Source organism: Anabrus simplex, chromosome 12 (genome assembly GCF_040414725.1).
Source record: "Anabrus simplex isolate iqAnaSimp1 chromosome 12, ASM4041472v1, whole genome shotgun sequence".
Classification (NCBI taxonomy): Eukaryota; Metazoa; Arthropoda; class Insecta; order Orthoptera; family Tettigoniidae; genus Anabrus; species Anabrus simplex.
Window position 1 is genome coordinate 75,143,544 of NC_090276.1, and position 20,239 is coordinate 75,163,782.

The 20,239-nt window shown below is 39.9% G+C and overlaps 1 protein-coding gene across 1 annotated transcript in view; it reads right to left on the bottom strand.

Moving 5' to 3' along the window:
- Positions 1 to 20,239, bottom strand: part of GatB (glutamyl-tRNA(Gln) amidotransferase subunit B, mitochondrial) — a 43,414-nt gene that overhangs the window by 5,613 nt on the left and 17,562 nt on the right. Inside the window, exons 7-9 of the mRNA XM_067156638.2 lie at positions 17,631 to 17,819; positions 10,249 to 10,385; positions 7,372 to 7,495 (exon numbers count right to left, since the gene is read on the bottom strand). Coding sequence (XP_067012739.2) covers positions 7,372 to 7,495; positions 10,249 to 10,385; positions 17,631 to 17,819 — 450 coding nt within the window. The remainder of the gene's footprint in view (positions 1 to 7,371; positions 7,496 to 10,248; positions 10,386 to 17,630; positions 17,820 to 20,239) is intronic.

Genomic DNA, 20,239 nt, shown 5'->3' on the forward strand with positions numbered 1-20,239 from the left:
GAATTTTCCATAAAACTCGCGCAAATTAGGTTAATCTCCCTTCCAGCCTGGCTTTGCACTGCAGTTCTAAGTATGTGGAACATCTTACAACTGACACAGAAAACTGTTCAATAAATATGTTAGAAGTGGCCTTCAAAATTTCTCTTTTAATGTCAAACGACTTCCTTACTTTTTAAGTCATAATGGCATTCCACAGAATGTTTCCTTCAATTTTCAATGACAAGGTCCCTAACCCGTTACAGGAGAGATCCTCACTTGGACTATGTGCAAGTAGGGTATCATCCTGCTTCGGACCTATGGGAGTAACAGAGTACCACTCCCATTTGACATGCGAGGGACTCCTTGGAAACAACTTAGCGAACGAAATGGAATTCCATGGGGAGCTATCAATATTAATGGGGCTTATGGAAGAAAGAAAGTAGAACTGGCTGACTCAGCTAAGAGGATGCATCTGGATGTGCTAAGAGCAAGTGATATTCGGGTAGAACAGATAACGAGGATGAGATAGGAGATTATAAAGTGTACTTGACAGGTGTTAGAAAGGGAAGGGCAGAGTATGGGCTAGGGCTCTTTATCAGGAATACCATTGCACATAAATGAGCGAATGATGTGGGTAGATTTGTCAGTTGGAGGAATTAGGACGAGAATTGTTTCAGTGTATTCACCATGTGAGGGTGCAGATGAGGATGAAGTTTATAAGTTTTATGAAGCATTGAGTGACATTGTGGTCAGGGTCAACAGCAAGGATAGAATAGTGCTAATGGGCGATTTTAATGCAAGAGTTGGAAACACAAACGAAAGGGTGATTGGTAAATGTGGGGAAGATATGGAAGCTAATGGGAATGGGAAGCGTTTGCTGACTTCTGTGCTAGTATGGGTTTAGCAGTTACAGATACATTCTTCAAGCTACACATGGGAGCCGATCTTAACCGACTTTGAATTCAGGAGGTCTGTTAGGAATGTATGAGTTTTCCGGGGATTTTTCAATGATACAGACCACTATCTGATCTGTAGTGAACTAAGTATCTCTAGGCCTAGGGTAGAGAAAGTGAAATCTGTCTGCAAACGAATAAGGGAAGAAAATCTCCACAACGAGGAAATTAGACAGAAGTACATGAATATGATTAGTGAGAAGTTTCGAACACTAGACAGTAAGCAGGTTTAGGATATAGAAAGTGAATGGGCGGCATACAGGGATGCTGTAGTAGAAACAGCAAGGGAATGCCTGGGATCAACTGTGTGTAAAGATGGGAAAAGGCGAACCTCTTGGTGGAATGATGAAGTGAGAGCAGCTTGTAAACGTAAAAAGAAGGCTTATCAGAAATGGCTCCAAACAAGGGCCGAGGCAGACAGGGATTTGTACATAGATGAAAGAAACAGAGCGAAACAAATGGTTGTTGAATCCAAAAGGAAGTCCTGGGAAGATCTTGGTAATAACCTGGAAAGGCTAGGTCAAGCAGCAGGGAAACCTTTCTGGACAGTAATAAAGAATCTTAGGAAGGGAGAGAAGAAGGAAATGAACAGTGTTTTTGAGTAATTCAGGTGAACTCATAATAGATCGCACAGAAGCAGTGGGGAGGTGGGGGGAATATTTTGAACATCATCTCAATGTAAAAGGAAATGCCAAGCTCTTAGGGAGGAGAAACATGATGTTGGTGAAATTACGCTTGAAGAAGTGGAAAGGATGGTAAATAAACGCCATTGTCATAAAGCAGCAGGAATGGATGAAATGGACTGTGTTATGCATCACTTGACCAAGCGCCAATTCTCAATTTTCGAGATATCTACACCACCTGGTAGCCGAGGCTTCAAACTATATGGAAAAAAATATTCGTACTCTCGAACATCATTTATATCGAAAATAAATCGATTAGGACCATGCGCCAATCTAAATATCGTCTGAAGATATTTCTGCATCAACTGACCAAAGAAACTCTCGTATAGTTGAATTTTGCATCACCTGACTAAACGACATTTGGCGGTCGCTTGGTCACGTTATGCGTATTGCTCTTTCCCGCCTTTTTATTCCTGTGACAACAGTGAAGTTTTTCCGTGATTGTCTACCATCTTCATATCAACAAAATTATTTAGTGAGTGCCTATTAACACTATTCACTTCTGTTTTGGCATGGATCACTTTAGGTCTTCCTCAAGAGCCCATCGAATCGTCGAGTTAGCAAGGAAGGAAATCTACTTGCAAACATTGTTACAGGTTAGTTGTTCATTCTATATCACAGTACCACTAGCATACAGTATATGACAAATACATGTTACTTATGGATTGTTCTTCAAACAGTTTCACCATTCTATATTCTCTTATTATGCAGGAAGATGAGCCGGATTTACATCCACAGACACCAGCTATTGCTACACCCGTTTACGAATCCCCCAAAGATGTCATTTTTTCCAGCAGTCTGACAGAGCTGAGTCTAATGAAATGCTGTTATACTACCCAAAGTACTGTTCTGAGGTGTAATACAGCCACAACTAGCAATCTTCAGGATGATTATTCAGATTTAAAACTGAGATGCTCTAGTGATTTAAACTTTGTTGAGGGAAGAATGGACGCAACAATATTGTTGAAGGTAAGTACGATTTAGTTAATGGAAAAGAAACACCATCATATACTATAGCATTGCCAGGCAGATACTGTAGATCTGAGTCGGGTAAGGTTTTTCTAGGAAGAAATACATTCTTACTCCACAATATAGTGTTTCTGTTTTACAGGAAAATACACGGTCTGAAGATCAGCAGCAGTCCGTTCTTGTATTACTGGACTAACATAACTTCTCTCATTCCCAAACAGACGTTAGTTTCGATGATAGTAATGCTACTAATGAACATGTTGTTTTAGACTCCAGCATCTCTAATTATCCGGCTAGCCAGACCCATTATTCAACTCCTCAGCCGATGAATGAAGCATCTCAGATATTGGAAGCTCAAAATAAATATTATCTGGGAGAAGGGAGACCAAGAAAAGGTCGGAAAAGAAAATATCCATTTCAAAATCGAAGAATTAGGAAGATGAAATGTGTTCAAAATGAAACCTATATCACACAGCGGGGATATCTTAAAGAACCCAAAGAATTTAGAGAATACATTTGTTCATGTAAATGTCTGAACAAGATAGGAATTGATGCAGTGAAAGAAGAGTTTAAAAACTTCTATAGTACTACATCACACGGTGCACAAACAACTCTTATTTGTGCCATGGTAACATCAAAAGATGTCAAACAGAAGAGAGTGAAGGACTCCAACAAAAGAACAGCCACAAGAACTTACACCATCCGCGGTGTCAAAGTATGCAAAAGTTTATTCTTGCAAACATTTAGGATCTCCAGTGGAAAGGTTCATCTGGCAATTAAGAAGATACAATCACCAAGGGGCGTTCTGGATCGTCGTGGATTGGCTGGTGGAAGAAAGAAACTCCCTGAAAATAAACTGAGAGAAGTCATAGACCACATAAAGAAGTTTCCACGTTACAAATCTCACTATAGGAGAAGTGATACACAAGCAGAATATCTTGCCCCTGAAATAACGGTCAATGTCATGTATGATATGTACAAGGACGAGGTTTCAAATCCTGTATCAAAAGCAAGTTATAAGAAGATATTCCTCACAAAGTTCAACATCAAAAGGATACCACTGAAAAAAGACACATGCAATGTTTGTGACACATTGGAAGTTCAGATCCAAAACACAACTGGATGCGAAGCCGAGAATTTTAAATCAAAAAAAGAAAATCATCTTGAACAAGCCAAAAATGCGCAGGATATGAGATCATCAGACATGTCGAAGGCAAAACAAGATGGCGCCCTGGAAGTTCTTTGTTTTGACCTAGAGAAAACCTTGCCATTGCCTAGAATTCCTACAAATACAGTCTATTATAAAAGGCAGTTATGGCTTTATAACTTAGGAATACACAGCGGTAAGGATGAAAGAGGACACTGCTATGTCTGGTTAGAGGGTGAGGCAGGCCGAGGGTCACAGGAGGTATCCTCATGCCTGATGAAATATTTAATGGAAGAGCTACCAGCTGTTGAAGAAGTAATATTGTGGTCAGATTCCTGTGGAGGACAGAATCGAAACATAAAAATGGTTTTGATGTTAAAAGCTATCTTAGAACAGCATCCCACAGTGAAAAAAAATCACTCAACGTTTCCTTGTTCCAGGACACAGCTTTCTCCCCAATGACAGTGATTTCGGGGACATAGAATGTGCACTGAAACTTCAGCAAAGGTTGTATACAGCAGAGGACTACATCAATGTGATGAAATTTTGTAGGAAGAGGAATCCCTTAGTTGTTCACAGAATAAAGTCTGAGGATTTTAAAAGTACAGGTTTACTTGAGAAAAAAATCGTGAACCGGAAGACTAATTTGAGAGAGAAGATAAACTGGCTGAAAGTAAAAGAGATAGAGCTTCATAAAGACAAACCATTTAGCATCTTCTTCAAGCAGGAATATAAAGGACAACCAGTTGAAATAAACATTCAGAAGAAGAAAGCTGTTGGTCGTCCTTCACAAAATGGCGTGACCCACTATTTTAGCAATGTGTTAACACCTCTGTGGCCGAATGGAAAACCCATTTCAGAAGCAAAGCTCAGCGACATACGCTCTTTGATGTCACTTATTCCAAAAGATGCCACTGATTTTTATCGGAAACTCTGCAGTCATCCGGGTATTGAAGACGATATTGATGGATTCGATTGCCAGGAACTTGATTTAAGCCGATGATACTTCCCATTCCTGTGTCAGATTGAACATTCTGAAGTTTATTTCAATTTCTGATGTTAGTGATATCAAGTAGATACACCGGCATAAGTGAAAACCATCTGTAAAATATCAATATGTAGTAGTGTGGATAATATGTTTCTTTGTATATATGCTAACGGTATTGTAGAATAATAAACAGAAGTTTTGTTCAACATTACTCATAAAACTGTTTATACGTCTGTTTACCTAGATTATTACCCTTTCGTAGTAACAATCCCCAATGTAAAACATAAGTAAAAGCATAACATTAATATGCATCACATGACCAACCGACAAAATTGTCACTTGGTCAGTTGATGCGAAACAGAAAGAATGAATTACTTCAGAAATTTAAAATTGACTAAGCGACATTTTATGGAAAATCAGACACTTAATGACTTGCTATGCAGTTGGTGATTGGTCTATAAATAGAACTGACCTTAGTCCTTCTTATGCTGGAAGAAATCTGCCAATTCATTCACGACTCGAATTTATATGCTACCGAACGCGTTCACGTCAATATCTCGAAATGACAATTTGGCGCTTGGTCAAGTTATGCATAACACCGTCCAAATTAGACCTGAAATGGTGAAGTATAGTGGGAAGGCAGGGATGAAATGGCTTCATAGAGTAGTAAGATTAGCATGGAGTGTTGGTAAGATAACTTCAGAATGGACAAAAGCAGTAATTGCACCTATCCATAAGCAAGGGAACAGGAAGGATTGCAACAACTATTGAGGTATCTCATTGATTAGTATACCAGGGAAAGTATTCACTGGCATCTTGGAAGGGAGGGTGCGATCAGTCGTTGAAAGGAAGTTGGATGAAAACCAGTGTGGTTTCAGACCACAGAGGGGCTGTCAGGATCGATTTTCAGTATACGCCAGGTAATTGAAAAATGTTATGAGAGGAATAGACAGCTGTGTTTATGTTTTGTAGATCTAGAGAAAGCATAATATGACAGGGTACCGAGGGAAAAGATGTTCGCCATAGTGGGGGACTATGGAATTAAAGGTAGATTATTAAAATCAATCAAATGCATTTATGTTAACAATTGGGCTTCAGTGAGAATTGATGGTAGAACGAGTTCTTGGTTCAGGGTATTAACAGGGGTTAGACAAGGCTGTAATCTTTCACCTTTGCAGTTCGTAGTTTACATAGATCATCTGCTGAAAGGTATAAAGTGGCAGGGAGGGATTCAGTTAGGTGGAAATGTAGTAAGCAGTCTGGCCTATGCTGACGACTTGGTCTTAATGGCAGATTGTGCCGAAAGCCTGCAGTCTAATATCTTGGAGCTTGAAAATAGGTGCAATGAGTATGGTATGAAAATTAGCCTTTCAGAGACTAAATAGATGTCAGTAGGTAAGAAATTCAACAGAACTGAATGTCAGATTGGTGATACAAAGCTAGAACAGGTAGATAATTTCAAGTATTTAGGTTGTGTTCTCCCAGGATGGTAATATAGTAAGTGAGATTGAATTAAGGTGTAGTAAAGCTAATGCAGTGAGCTCGCAGTTGCGATCAACAGTATTCTGCAAGAAGGAAGTCAGGTCCCAGACGAAACTATCTTTACATCGGTCTGTTTTGAGACCAACTTTGCTTTATGGGAGTGAAAGCTGGGTGGACTCAGGTTATCTTATTCATAAGTTAGAAATAACAGACATGAAAGTAGCAAGATTGATTGCTGGTACAAACGGGTGGGAACAATGACAGGAGGGTACTCGGAATAAGGAGATAAATGCTAAGTTTAGAATGAACTCCATGTATGCATAAACAAGCTTCGGTGGTGGGGTCCTGAGAGGTGGAGGAGGATAGGTTACAGAGGAGAAAAATGACTTATGGAGGGTAAGAGAAGTGGAGGAAGACCAAGACGACCATGGTTAGACTCAGTTTCTAATGATTTAAGGATAAGAGGTATAGAACTAAATGAGACCACAGCACTAGTTGCAAATAAAGGATTGTGGCGACGTTTAGTAAATTCACAGAGGCTTGCAGACTGAACGCTGAAAGACAAAACGGTCCATAATGATAATGTATGTAAGGCTACATAAGAGATGTGCTAAATAAGTCACCTCCCATTAATAGTTGAAACTGACGACTCTGCTTGTCTTTTTCTACCATCAATAAAATGCCACCATCAAATATACACATGATTATATGGCTTCATCTATCACGTTAGGGGATTTTAATTTGACATCATCCGACTGCCTGATGTTCCATTTTACTCTAGGTCTACAGAGTAAAGCAAATCTCTCTCGTGCGTGTCTATGGCTGAGTTTTTAATGAATTTTGTCAGGTGCCGACATTGTTCAACGTGAAGTGTAGAATGGACTACATCTGGCAGGTTTTTTTCTCCCTTTGTTACTGGTTTAATATTGTAATAACGCAGCAAAGGTTTTTGGTGGTGCAAGGACAGGAAAGGGCTAGGATTGGGAAGGTATCAGCCGTACAAGCCCAGCATATGCTCGACATGAAAATGGGAAACCACGGGAACATCATTTTCAGTGTGGCCCACAATCTCGTGAATGCAAAGTCACACCTACACGTCCAACTCGCTCGATCTGGAGGCTGACAATCTACCACTGAATCACAGAGAGAGCCAGGTAAGCGATGTCTCACCTGAGCAGGCGACTGGGTGCAGCTGGACAGAGCCTCGTGTAGCAGCTTGCGGGCCGTGAGCAGGTTGATGGTCCCGCTCTGCTGGAGGTCTACGATATCACCCAGGGTGCTAGAGGACACAGTGCTGGAACCACAAGAAAACAAACCATGACACATGGGCCTGTCAGACACTTCATCCACAAACATTCTTACAATTATCCTGAATTTTGTTGTAAATGTACTGCAATTGCCCCTTTTAATTAACAAGTAATGGTAATTTATGAAACAGAGAATGTTTAATTGTTTTGGAGTTTCAGTGAAGGAGTTCACTGCAGCTGGATGTTCTATTGCCCTGCCATGGCCTTCTTGGCCTCCTCTTCTAAAGCTCTATATGTTGTCCGAAATTCATTTGTCGAACATCTAGCATTACAAATCTTTCCTTATTTTCATCTCCAACATACTCTGATGTTTTCTTTGTTAAAGTAGTAGTAGTAGTAGTAGTAGTAGTAATTATACAATTTTTGGTCAGAGTAATAACATTAACACAGCCTTGTTGGAAAAACTAAATCTTTGTTCAGAAATTGTAATGCCAAGGATATAACCGCAAATATTACAATATCATGGAGGAAATATTTGTAGACGAAAAGTACTGGACTAACAGCTTGTCGACAATGTTCACACATGCAAGGTAGCATCGATACTCCAAGGGCAACTGTTGTGAAGGAAGATCAAAACCTGACCTGGCACCAAACGGTCCGAAGAGCGAAGATGGAGGGGTACCGGAAATACAGGAAGGCTGACAAGGATTCACCGTGGTCCTAAGTGGCCAAAACAATAAGTGCAAGAAAACATTTTAAAAAAAATCACCATGTCATGTAACAATAAACGTTCAGTTGTTTAGCTGAGCAGTAGCCTGCAATAAGCAAATCAGTCGTTCACCCAAAACTTCAAGTCGATTTATCTGTGAGGATACAGAAGGCTCTGTTCTAGACAATCTGTGATGAGGTCAGTTATGGACTAACTTTGATATCAATGCAGCCGGAGTCAGCATTACACTAGACACAGAATGACCTGTTGTAGATGGGGAGGGGGGTTTCCTAGACTGTACCCTGCCTTTCTAGCCTGGTTGCTAGTTGAGACGCTCTACAATTTATAATAATTTAGACATTAATTAGTAACTTTCTTCTTTTAGAGTTTCTTTCCTCATGTTGTATGTTTGTAATGCTAAATTCATAACTGTGCCAAACCCCACAAATGGAACAATATGTGTAAATATGTATAAAACATCAGATCTACACGAATTCGGAACAATCAAAATTGATGGCAAGGACCTTCCACGGGTTACAGAGCTTAAATATCCTCCGTCCAAAATTGCAAATGATGGCCAGATTTGTCAAGTGAGGGGAATACGAGGATGATTTCAGCACCGAAGAAATGACGAATGATGGCAGACATTGCCCAAAACATTCCAAAATCTATGATTTATTGCATCATTGGTCCTGTTAGATTCTGTGGTACCGAATCTTGGCCAATGGTGAAAAAGGAATAACTGAGTGTGTGTGCCACTTTGTGAGATATCGCAAGACCTTGATTGAAAGCGCACCTGACGGGACGGCCTTGAAACTCAGTGTAGTAGTGCACTATACACTATGAATTATGCCAACAGTGTCAGGTTCCAAAGTCGTCTTTAATTAAAAAGTGGTTGCAGGAGTTTTCCCACTTCACACAGGGTAGTAAAATTATATTCTGTGACTTTTGCAGTGAAGAGGTGAGTGAAACTAGCTTTATATTTTTCCCTAACGAGTTATCAATTTAGCAAAATAAACACAGTTTTTAATTGATGTCTATTAATATACGTAAAAATTGAAGGTGCCTAAACAATTTTAGAACCTAGTTGAGAGTCTATTTTACGCTGCTAAAATAACATGTAAGCACCTAAAATTTCGAGGTCATGTTGTTGTGTAGTGTGTTGTCTGAATATGAAGAGAAACCTTTGAGCCAGAATAATTAATTAGATGCAATTAAAATTTCCGATCCAGTCGAGAATCAAATCCGCGACCTTCTGAACTGAAGCCCTCAACGCTGACAATTCAGCCCAGGATTTGGACAAAACAAAATCATTGAGTTTTATTATATCTACCAGTATTAACATTCGACTTTCGTAGTAGAACAAAGCAAAAATAATTATTTAGTTTCATTATTTCTCTCAATCTTAACATGCAAATTTTGCAGTTTTAATCCTGCTGCCTGATGTTTAAGGTCAGGCCGCCAGGTGCGCCACTGTCAACATGTCTCAGTTTAGTACGGAAGTGACCAGTATTGTCTATAATATATTTGCTCTCACATGGTCAGACAATGACACTCATTTGCATCATAGACAAAACAATCCAGGAGAATGTTAAGAATAGTTGCACTGGGTCATACTGATAGAAGAATACCACATCCCCCTCCCATCTGGAGTCAGTTTGTGTTATCTGAGTAGATGGAACATAAATATGTTGACAATATCAATTTGATAAAGAATTTTGTTTAGCAGTGCTGCCAACTCTCGTGCACTGAAGCTGAAATATCACACCATTTAGACCATCGCTGACTATAAAAATGGCTATTAGCAAACCACAGTACCCACACACATTCGAACCATCAGAAGAAGTGGTAACTAATGCTAAAACCTAACACATGATTACAAGAAAAGACATAGCAATAAAGATTACATTTTTTAATCATTAAATTCAGTTTATCGCTGGCAATAAAAGTGCAACATTTACAATCAGTTTATTGTATTGCGTTCTGTGTAAGACACTACATAAAAGCAGAACTCTTGCTTCATATATGAGAAATAATATATATTCAAAAATTATTGTCCCGCTCATTTTCCCCGATGAGCTCTGCACCTACCACTCTTCGAGCGTCATCTTCTTCTTGTTCAACTGCTTCAGCAGCTCCATGAGAAGGAGGTTCACAGCCAGTCGAGAGTCTCGCCCTTTCTTCTCCTCCATCATGCTCGTGAAGTACTGAAGTAGGACGTCCTCATTCTGGAAATGAAGACAGTTTTTTTCAAGCACTAGGAGGTGCACAGTATGTGAATGTTCCAGAGTTGTCATACAACAACTTGAGGTGTTTCCTGAGCAAGCCTCATATTAAGCCAGTCAACACCCACTAGAGTCCTCAGCAATATCAACCTCCTCATCTATGTAGAGAGTTGCTCAGATTGGGGGAAACAAGAAATTTGCAAACGCAGACCTGCTCATTCATGAACATATCCCTCAATAGGAACCAGCTTAAGTCCAGACATCCATCGATCAGTTACGGATCTGTGGAATGTCAATGACAAGTGGGACAAAATTCAATCTCCTCTGTACAACTGCAGAGCTCCCATAGAGAGTATTCATCCCATTATGTACGAATGCAAGACAAGGAGAGTTGTCCAACACCTGCAGCCCTAGAGTGGATCAGCGCATTAGCCCTCCTTGTAAACACATGTACATATAATAATGAGTGAAAAGTAGAACCAGGAACATTGTGAAATCTGCTAGTTCAACGAATGTTGTATTTTCACATCACTTACATACTACAATAAGCATCAAATGTTGAGCACCAGCCAATGCAGAGGCAAGAGTACAGTAGTGCTGCCAAGGCCGGTGTCCAGCTTTCTCGTTAGTCCTTCAGCAAAACAATGCATATCTATCAAAAAGGGCAGCAGCATGAGATAATGTAGAAAATACCCGTGAGAATTTTTTGCCTGTCATAAGTCTAAAGCTTCAGCACGCATAGTGCAGAAGACTCTGAACAATGAGAGCGAGAGTTATTTCTCTCTACCTCGTTCTACTTCAAGCTTTCAGCTCAGGCGGTACCAACGCACCTCTACACAATGTGCAATAGGGAATACGTACTTCCACACAGGGTTAAGAAAAGTGCCAGAAGAAGAAGAGCGTGCAGGGAATTCTCTTTACTATAAAATCCTTAATGCATTCTTTGTAAAACGTCCTCAGGTTAGTTTCCCCCTTCCAAACTTTTCTCCGTTTCCTATGCAACAAAAACAATTTCCGTTTGCCACTTTTCTTGGTACATATGGCCTCCCTGCATTCATGCGAAACAATCGCCTTGCTGACAACACCCTTGACACTTCAAGTCTTGAGATCCAGAGACGAGCACTCTACTATTGGTTATCAGTGCCAAGAAGATCAAATCATTTTAATATCATAGCCCTGACTGAGAAGCAGACAGAACTTTAGACATTACAATTGGTGAGGACACACAAATACTATAGCTCATTCCACGTTAAGTATTGCTCTTACAAGGAGTGAACACGCCCCCTCTCAGACACCCATAATTCCTCGTGATTAAGGGATATTATACTGTACTGTGTAATGCATTATGAAAGAAGGATAAAAAGGATGAGGCATTTTCACCCCTGAGTTATTAAAATAACTACATGCTATTTTCTTTTTCATAAATATATTCATAAGGAGGAAGCACAATGGCAGGAACAACCATCGCTTCATTGTCTTCCTTCATTTTCCTTCTTCTGTGTTGCTCTGGTACAAGCATTGTGCAGTCCCTCGTTCTGTGAGCTGCCGGCAGAGCACTTCTGTAGTGAAGTCATATACAGTATTTATTTGATGCGTGTGTGTTTTTAGGCTTTAAATCAGTGTGTACTTGTTTTGTGTTGAGTGAGAGTTGGTTGTATATTGCACAGTATTTGTGTGTGTTCTATTATTTTTGTACTGTACAGAAGTTGTTAATCAAGATTTTGGTGTTGTGGTGTGCAGTGATATGTCATGGAATAATTTGTACTCATAAAGATAAAATTGCAGCTCGTTTTATTTGTGCTTGGTTTAGTTCTTCCTTAAGCGCATTTTAAATTTACCACTTTTTTCACGACCGCATTTACTTTTTACTATTGTTTTTGTGAGCGAAGCACAGTAGTACCCCGCATTGCAGGGGGAAATTACATGCATTCCCCGCCCCCTTTATTTCATGAAAATAATTTGCAGCTTAGTTTCTTCCACTTTTTATCTTGAATTTAAATACTGAACTTCACAAATTTATGTGCCGCTGCTTTCCCGTGATGGTGTTGAGCAGAGCCATTCAATATGGCAACCCTGTTGTCATAAGAGCAATACTGTTTTCTCAACATGGAATGAACTATAGGATCATGGCAAATAGTCTTCTCAATCACACCATGAAATGAGGTTTTATTGCTAAGAAGACCACAACTCAACTTATTTACAAACTCTGAGGTACAGGTGCAACCCTTTACCATGCAGCACAAGACTGTCAGCGCCATCATTACAGTGCAGAAGACTGTGAAGCTAAAACTGCAGGGCAAGACAATATCAAACACATTTTGAAAAAGAAAGAAGTGGACTGACAGTACCAGAGTGCAACAGTGGCCTAATGAACACTTTTGGATGAACTGTGTTATCGGCCTACAAAAGTCCTTTATGGCCCCAGAATCTGGTGCACAAGCACGTTGTGCTGAAACATCACCCGTGCTCTAAACACTGTAAGCTGTGGTGGGATACAGAACTGGAACTGGATGTTGTGTGTTGCGAAAAGTTAGAGTTTGGAAATGTAAAAGTTTTTTTAAAAATTTAACATATCTGAAGGATTTTATTTTGTTTGTAATATTTTGAGAAATGAAGAAATAAGAACTCTGGACTTTGCTGGAATATTTGTTTATGTAGCTGAAATAAGTGTGTAATAATTTTTCTTCTAGGCAATAGGCAAGAAATGTTGAACGGTATGAACATTGCGAGATGCAAAAAGTATTTTGATTCTGAAATGATGTAACTAGTAAAATGTAATTTAAGAAAACCTCAAGATTGGACTGTTAACATTGCAAGAGTGATAAAGTGATTTGTATATCATCATCATCCTCCTAAACCATCTCCAGTTTCCCGGGTGTGGTATATGAGCCTCCTCCATCTCATCCTGTCCTTGTACCATTCTTCCTCCACCAACTTGTCCCGATCATGACCTCTCAGCAGTACATCGCTCTTAACTAAATCTATCCATTTCCTTCGTGGCTTTCCCACGGGTCATCTTCCTTCTACCTTTCTGTCAAATTCCTTCCTTGCAGTTCTGTTTACTGGCATCCTCTTAATGTGACCAAACCACTTCAGTCTTGATATCTGAATCTTATTGAGGAGAGAATCATCTATTCCTACTTCTTCTCTAATTTTCTCATTCCTAATCTTGTCTTTCCTGGTTTTCTGGATCATAGTGCGTAGGAATTTCATTTCAGCTGCCTGAAGTTTGGAATTATCTCTATTGGTCAGTGTTGTGGTTTCAAGACGGTATGTAAGAATTGGTGTATAATAGGACTTGTACAATGTCATTTTTGTTTTCATGGGTATTTGCTCATCCCACAGCAGGTGTCTTACCTGGTGGTAAAATTGTGTTGCCTTATTGATTCGATTGTTCACCTCATGTTTTGCTAGGTTGTCATTTGATATAACGCTACCTAAGTATTTGAAAACTGAAACGCTGTCCAGTTGGGCTTCATTTAACATGACTATTGGTTCTGCTCCTTCCCCATACACTTTCATCACCACCGTCTTGGTCTTGCTGATGTTTAAACCATATTTCTTAAACTCCTCATTCCAGCTTTGTATTCTCTCTCCCAATTCCTCTTCTGAGTCACTCCAGATCGCAACATCATCTGCAAATGTGAAGGCTTTCATATCTCCATGTTCTTTCCTTTTAATAGATTTCATTACTACATCCATTACAATAATAAATAGAAGTGGTGACAATGAGCTGCCCTGCTGCACTCCTCTCTTTGTTTCAAACCAGTCCGACAAACCACATCCTACTTGAATACAGCTTCTGTTCCCACTATACAACATTTTCACTTTGTCTATGAGGCTGTCTCGCACTTGAAGTTCTTTCATGCATTGCCAAATTCTTTCCCTTGGTACACTATCATATGCTTTCTCAATGTCCAAAAATATTAGAAATAAAGGCTTGTTCTTCTCCCAGTATTTTTCCATTAGCATCCTAATTGCAAATATAAGGTCTGTAGTTGACCTTCCTAGTCTGAAACCATACTGCTCTTCTTCCAAAATTGGTTCAACAATATCTCTGATTCTGGTCTCTATTATTTTTTCCAATATTTTCAGGACACGAGACAGTGTGATACCACGGTAATTAGTACATTTTCGTCGGCTTCCTTTCTTGAACAGAGGTACAATGATGCCCATCTTCCAGTCCTCAGGAATAGTATTTTCCTCCCATATCTTGTTGAGCGGTCTGTAGAGCCATTGGATTCCTGGAATTCCCGCTGCTTTCAGCATATCTGCACTTAGTTCATCTATGCCCACTGCCTTTCCTTTCTTCATGCTCTTGAGCGCATTTTCAACCTCAAGCCATGTAATTGGTGGTTCAGTTGTGGTTCCTCGACTTGGCTCTCCTCTATCCGTTATGTTTTCTGTATCTCCATTCAGCAGCTTTTCGAAATAGATCTTGAGTTCTTGTTTAATTTCTCCCTCTTCTTGTGCCAGAGTTCCATCATCACGTTCTATTGCTTTTATGGTCTCTTGATCCCTTTGCTTGTTTTTCACTACTCTGTATAGCAATTTCATATTTCCTCTATTGTCCTCTTCCAGTTTGTCTGCAAACTCATTCCATTTCTTCTCTTTTTCTTCCCTTACAATGTTCTTTACAGCAAGTTTCTTGTTCCTGTATACTCCTTGAAGTCTTTGTATTTCTTGTTCATTTCGTTCTTGTCCCTGTTTTTGTTTTTCCTTGTCCAGTGCCTTCTTTATTTGGTTTCTTTCTTTCACCACTGTTTTCACTCTATCATTCCACCATGGTGTCTCCTTTTTTCTTTTCTTTTTTTTTTTTACTCCGTGTGGGTGGGGTTAACTTCCAATAAGTAACCAGGGGAACCTGACCCCTACAGAGCGCGTCCCTAGGTGGCCCCTACAGTATGTAGGGCTGGTTGAAATAACCAATACAACCCGCGGACCAACAGGTAGCCCAATTCCTGGGGGTTTTAAAATACTGGGACACCCTGTCTCCAGGGGTCATAAATATGGAGGGCCCTTGCGCTGGGTTAAGGGTGAAGACCTCAACGGCATCTACGCCGGAGAAGATGGACTTCGGTACAGTGGAGATGGCGGAAGAGGCAACCCATCCTCCTGAGGTGTACAGATGGAACCTACTGCCTTGTAGGACGAGGAAAGCATCCTCAAAGGCTAAGGGAGTAAACCCTGAAAGAAAATCCTCTTATGCGTTAGGCCTAGCAAGTCAGCAGGAGAGTATTTGAGTACAGTTGCTTTCAATAAGAAAAAAAAGAAGAAAATTTGTATATCATGATGTAATTTGGTAACATTTAAAAAATGTAAAGGTGCTTTAATTTGGAACAGCCTATACCGCACGCGCGGTTATGGATGTTGAAATTAGTGATGTAATTTCTCTAGCGTCAGTAGCCTGGAAATGACCATATGTGGTTGTGCGAATGTATTGGCGAACGAGAATCTAGTGGAAATTGTTTCTTACTGGCTGATTGTAATCGGGCCATATCCGTTCTTCTTGCCAGCTTTGGAAAAATTATGCGTGTGCTCGGTGTCATTTTCCATCCGACCGCCCTAGCGAGCATTCGCGCTCGAGGGCTACCCTCAGGAACTCCTGCTTTTCCAAGGTAAGCGTTATTTCAGTGCTATTTTCTTGTTATTATCAATGTTTTCTGATTTCATTTGATTTAATTTAATTCCTTTGCATTTCGGTATTTTCTTGCTTAATGAAATTTTCAAACTTTAATATCCACCGTGTCTGAGTTTGCTCTAGATTCTTGATCTTGTAATTTAAAGTTTTTCTCCTGTCTTAATCAACGATCCATTCATTTGTGTTTTGGTTTCGTAATCATTCCGTCTGTCAAATGTGTAAAGTATCTGCTGCTCTGTTATGTAACTTCATCTCTTGTAAATTTTTGTATTTGTTATTTTTAATATAATTGAGCTAGAGGGTGTTTCATGTAAGTCTTTTCTCCCCCATAACGTTATACGTTCCATAGACCTCGTAGGGCTTTCGCACGTTCCAATATTCTTTCTTCTTATTTTTAGGCTTGTAAGTGTTCCCTGTATTTAGTTAGTCCATTAAAAGGCTGATCTCGCACTTCATCCAAAAACTCGGTTACGCCACTATTATGCTGATAGCTTCAAATGAATGGATGTTCGCAAAAATAGGCTAACCATCAAATTTGCGATAATTGAGCTAGATGCTGCCACCTACTATTAGTGATATAAACAACATTTACTGAAGTGCGCTTCCATCAGGGAATTACCTACAAAGAAATACAAGGCTTCAAAGTTCTTGGGATATCTAAACCATCTTGATAGAACTGCAAAAATGGGCAAACTGATTGTTATTAAAAGTTCGCGTATGATGGCGCTACAGTATTGACAGAGCAGGAAATACTACGGAATTTGGTAGTTTGTTTTGGTATGATAATTAAAAATGGAATAAAAAATACAGATATTATTTTAATTTTAATAATGTATTGCTTTAGAAGGGTATTCAATATGAAGTGTTATATGTACATTTATTGTTTCCTATTGGCCATATTTTCAGTTTACAAACAAAGTAAAGATGGCTTCTGCTTGTGAAGGTGGTGATAAATTATGTGAACATAATCAGAGTTGTACTAGTGGAAGTAACAGAACGTCAGAAACTAGGAAAGGGATAGTGGTGATTCTTACGTTATGTACAGAGGTGAACGGAAAAGAAAGAAAATCTTGGGTGAAGACTGTAAATATGTGCGAAAGTTGATATTATCGCTAGAAAATGGTAAAGCACTTTGTGTTTTCATATTCTAGCCTAGTATTTTGTGTTCCATTCACCTTCGTAGTTCCACGAGAGGACCGAGACATTCCGATATCCAGTGCTGACACGTTGGTTTTATTCTGGGGTTTTCCGTGTTCCCTCCAGACAAATGTCAGGATAGTACCTTATTTAAAGTCCCCCATGATGACAAGCAGCTATCATTTGAAGAACCTTTCTTCAATGGCATGGATTATGAAAAAGTAGCTCCATCTGAACATAATTTGTCCCATCTCTGCCGTGATTATCAATAAAACAGCCAAACTTGTTTGGCAATGTTAAAAATAAAGCTACTTTTTTCAGATGAAAAAAAAAATGTTAATTTTATCCTTCAAAAATTTCTTTTTTTTTTTCCACAAGTGAGAGTCTCTTTTTCTCCAATTTAAGAAATTTATGGTTGGACCATTTTTGCGTGCATCAATTCACATGTACAGTACTCGACTTTGACGTACCACTAGAATAATAGCAGACTCTCGAGAGATGTTGAACTCCACTTGCAAACGCTGCCGGGTCTGCTCGGGCAGTTCGGGAAGCTGCTTCTGGAGTTCTGGAATGCTGACCAATCCAGTGTGCGGGCCAGGATGCTCGTCCATTTGGAGACGAAGTGGCGGCAGGTTGGGCTCTGGCATGTAGCGGTAATCCTAGAACAAGAACGTGCCATCAGGAATGTAAAATGATTTAGTGCAAAAGATATAAAATGGGTATTTCATGCAGACACAGAATAATTTCACAAGATCTTCTTGGGTATTACAAAAAATCAGTGCAGAAAATAACTCCTGTCAGCCAGTTCCTGAAAACTACACGACTCTCGTATGTTCGTGTAGACATTGTGTTAACCAAGTTTTCTTGAACATTTCGGTGATGATAGGAACGAGCCATCAGCTTTATGTATGCAAGTATTTCCTACAGAACACAAATCCTGCTCACAGATGCCGGTAGCATCAGCCTCACACCCCAGCATCGCCCAAGAAGTTTACAACAGCATCACACTATTGAACTGATGTACATATCTGCCTTAGCAGGTGGTCATTTTCATAATTCCAATATAATTGGTCCGTTATTGGAAATGATAAAATTTCCTGTTAACACGTTCTTCGTTACCAACATTTTGCCTCAGTGTGCCAATTTGTGCATTTTTTATGGAATCGTCGTCGTAGAAGTTATGCACCACTTCCACTCCCTTTCCTTGGTCTTGCTCTTGTCTCTTCATTATAACAATATTGTTTTTATGCCCTACTAACTACTTTTAGAGCTTTCATAGATGCCAAGTGCCAGGATTTTGTGCGACAGGAATTCTTTTATGTGCCAGTATAATGGCCTCCGGAGAGGCCTGATGCAGGTCTGTTGAGTTGATGTGTGAAGAAGATGACAAATACCCATGCCCCAAAACAGATGAATTAACCAGTGACAATTAAAAATCCACAAACTGGCCAGGAATTGTATCCGGGACCCCCAGGATCAAATGCCAGACCGATGTGCAAATACTATCGGGCTGAGCTCAGAAGACCAGCCCTCTGCTGTCTGAGTGGATTCCTCCTTGGCTTCTCCCTCCCTGTTTTTTTTTTTTTTTTTTTTTTGCTAGTTGCTTTATATTGCACCGACATAGATAGGTCTTATGGCGATGACGGTACAGGAAAGGGCTAGGAGTGAGAAGGAAGCGGCCGTGGCATTAATTAAGGTACAGCCCCAGTATTTGCCTGGTGTGAAAATGGGAAACCACAGAAAAACCATCTTCAGGGCTGCCGACAGTGGAATTCGAGACCACTATCTTCCGGATGCAAGCTCACAGCAGCACGGCCAACTCATCTGGTCCTACCTGTGTCTCAATAACTAGGGAGTGTGAACTAGAGTGAGCTTATACCATCAGGCTAGTCCTGGGTATGTGGAGTATTGTCTAGTTACACAGAAATAGCTAGATAGGGAAGCGTGCTAGTACAGTTCGAGAAGTTGCTGCGCACGTATTGATCTTCACAGCTTTCTTGCTAAGTGCGACATGACAGTTTCTCTGTCACTGATGCTTTTAGACAGCTGTACAGTTCTCTTTTAGCTCTTTGTATACTCTTGCATAACTCTATTTCCTTGTTTATTTGTGTATTTTAACGTGTGATGTGAATGTACTCTTTTTCCATTATACAGTATTTAACAATGCATTTCGCCATCTTACATCGAACACAGCCTGTGTTCTCTCAGATTTTAGCCGACACCATGTTCCACACATCACTCTTACTGTCCATTTCTGTTGTATGTCACACAGATTTTGTTGTTTGAATAGCAGATGGATTGTGAGCGAGCTTGTACGATAAGTGTCTGCGTACCGCTCCCGTTTTCTCATTTCCCGACCTCACTAAGTCACCTTTTGTTCTCTTCAAACCGCGATGGTCGTGCCCCGTAAGTGACAGAAGAGAACAAGAGTCCATCAAGGAAGGTCATGCAGGAAACACGAAAGTGAGGAGCCTGGTACAAGTATGTGGAGGTACTGGTAGACTCAGCTAGGGGACTCCATGCCAGTTGTGAGCCCCTGGAAGTCACCTGTCACTGTGTATGTCTTCCATGCCCCAATCCACTGGTTGGCAGGACGAGGTATTTTCTCAGAAAATACTAACCACCATCTATTCAATTTCCAAAAACACCATAAATTTACATATTGTTCAAGTTCCCACAGTGAGATGGTTCAGCAGAGGAGAAGAGAAAAAGAAATTCTTACCTGAGTAAGAAACGAGCAAGCATATCAGCTTTCAAACTACAACTGATGAATATCATGTTTGTTCTGTATTAAATAAAACTAATAAAATACCAAGCTTGATAGCTGCAGTCGCTTAAATGCGGCCAGTATCCAGTAATTGGGAAATAGTGGGTTCAAACTCCACTTTTGGCAGCCCTAAAGATCCTTTTCTGTGGTTCCCCATTTTCACACCAAGCAAATGCTGGGGCTGTACCTTGATTAAGGCCACGGCCGCTTGCTTCCCACTCCTAGTCCTTTTCTGTACCATTGTCACTTATCTGTGTTGGTGTGACGTAAAGCAACTTGTATAAAAACACAAACTAATAAAATAATTATCCA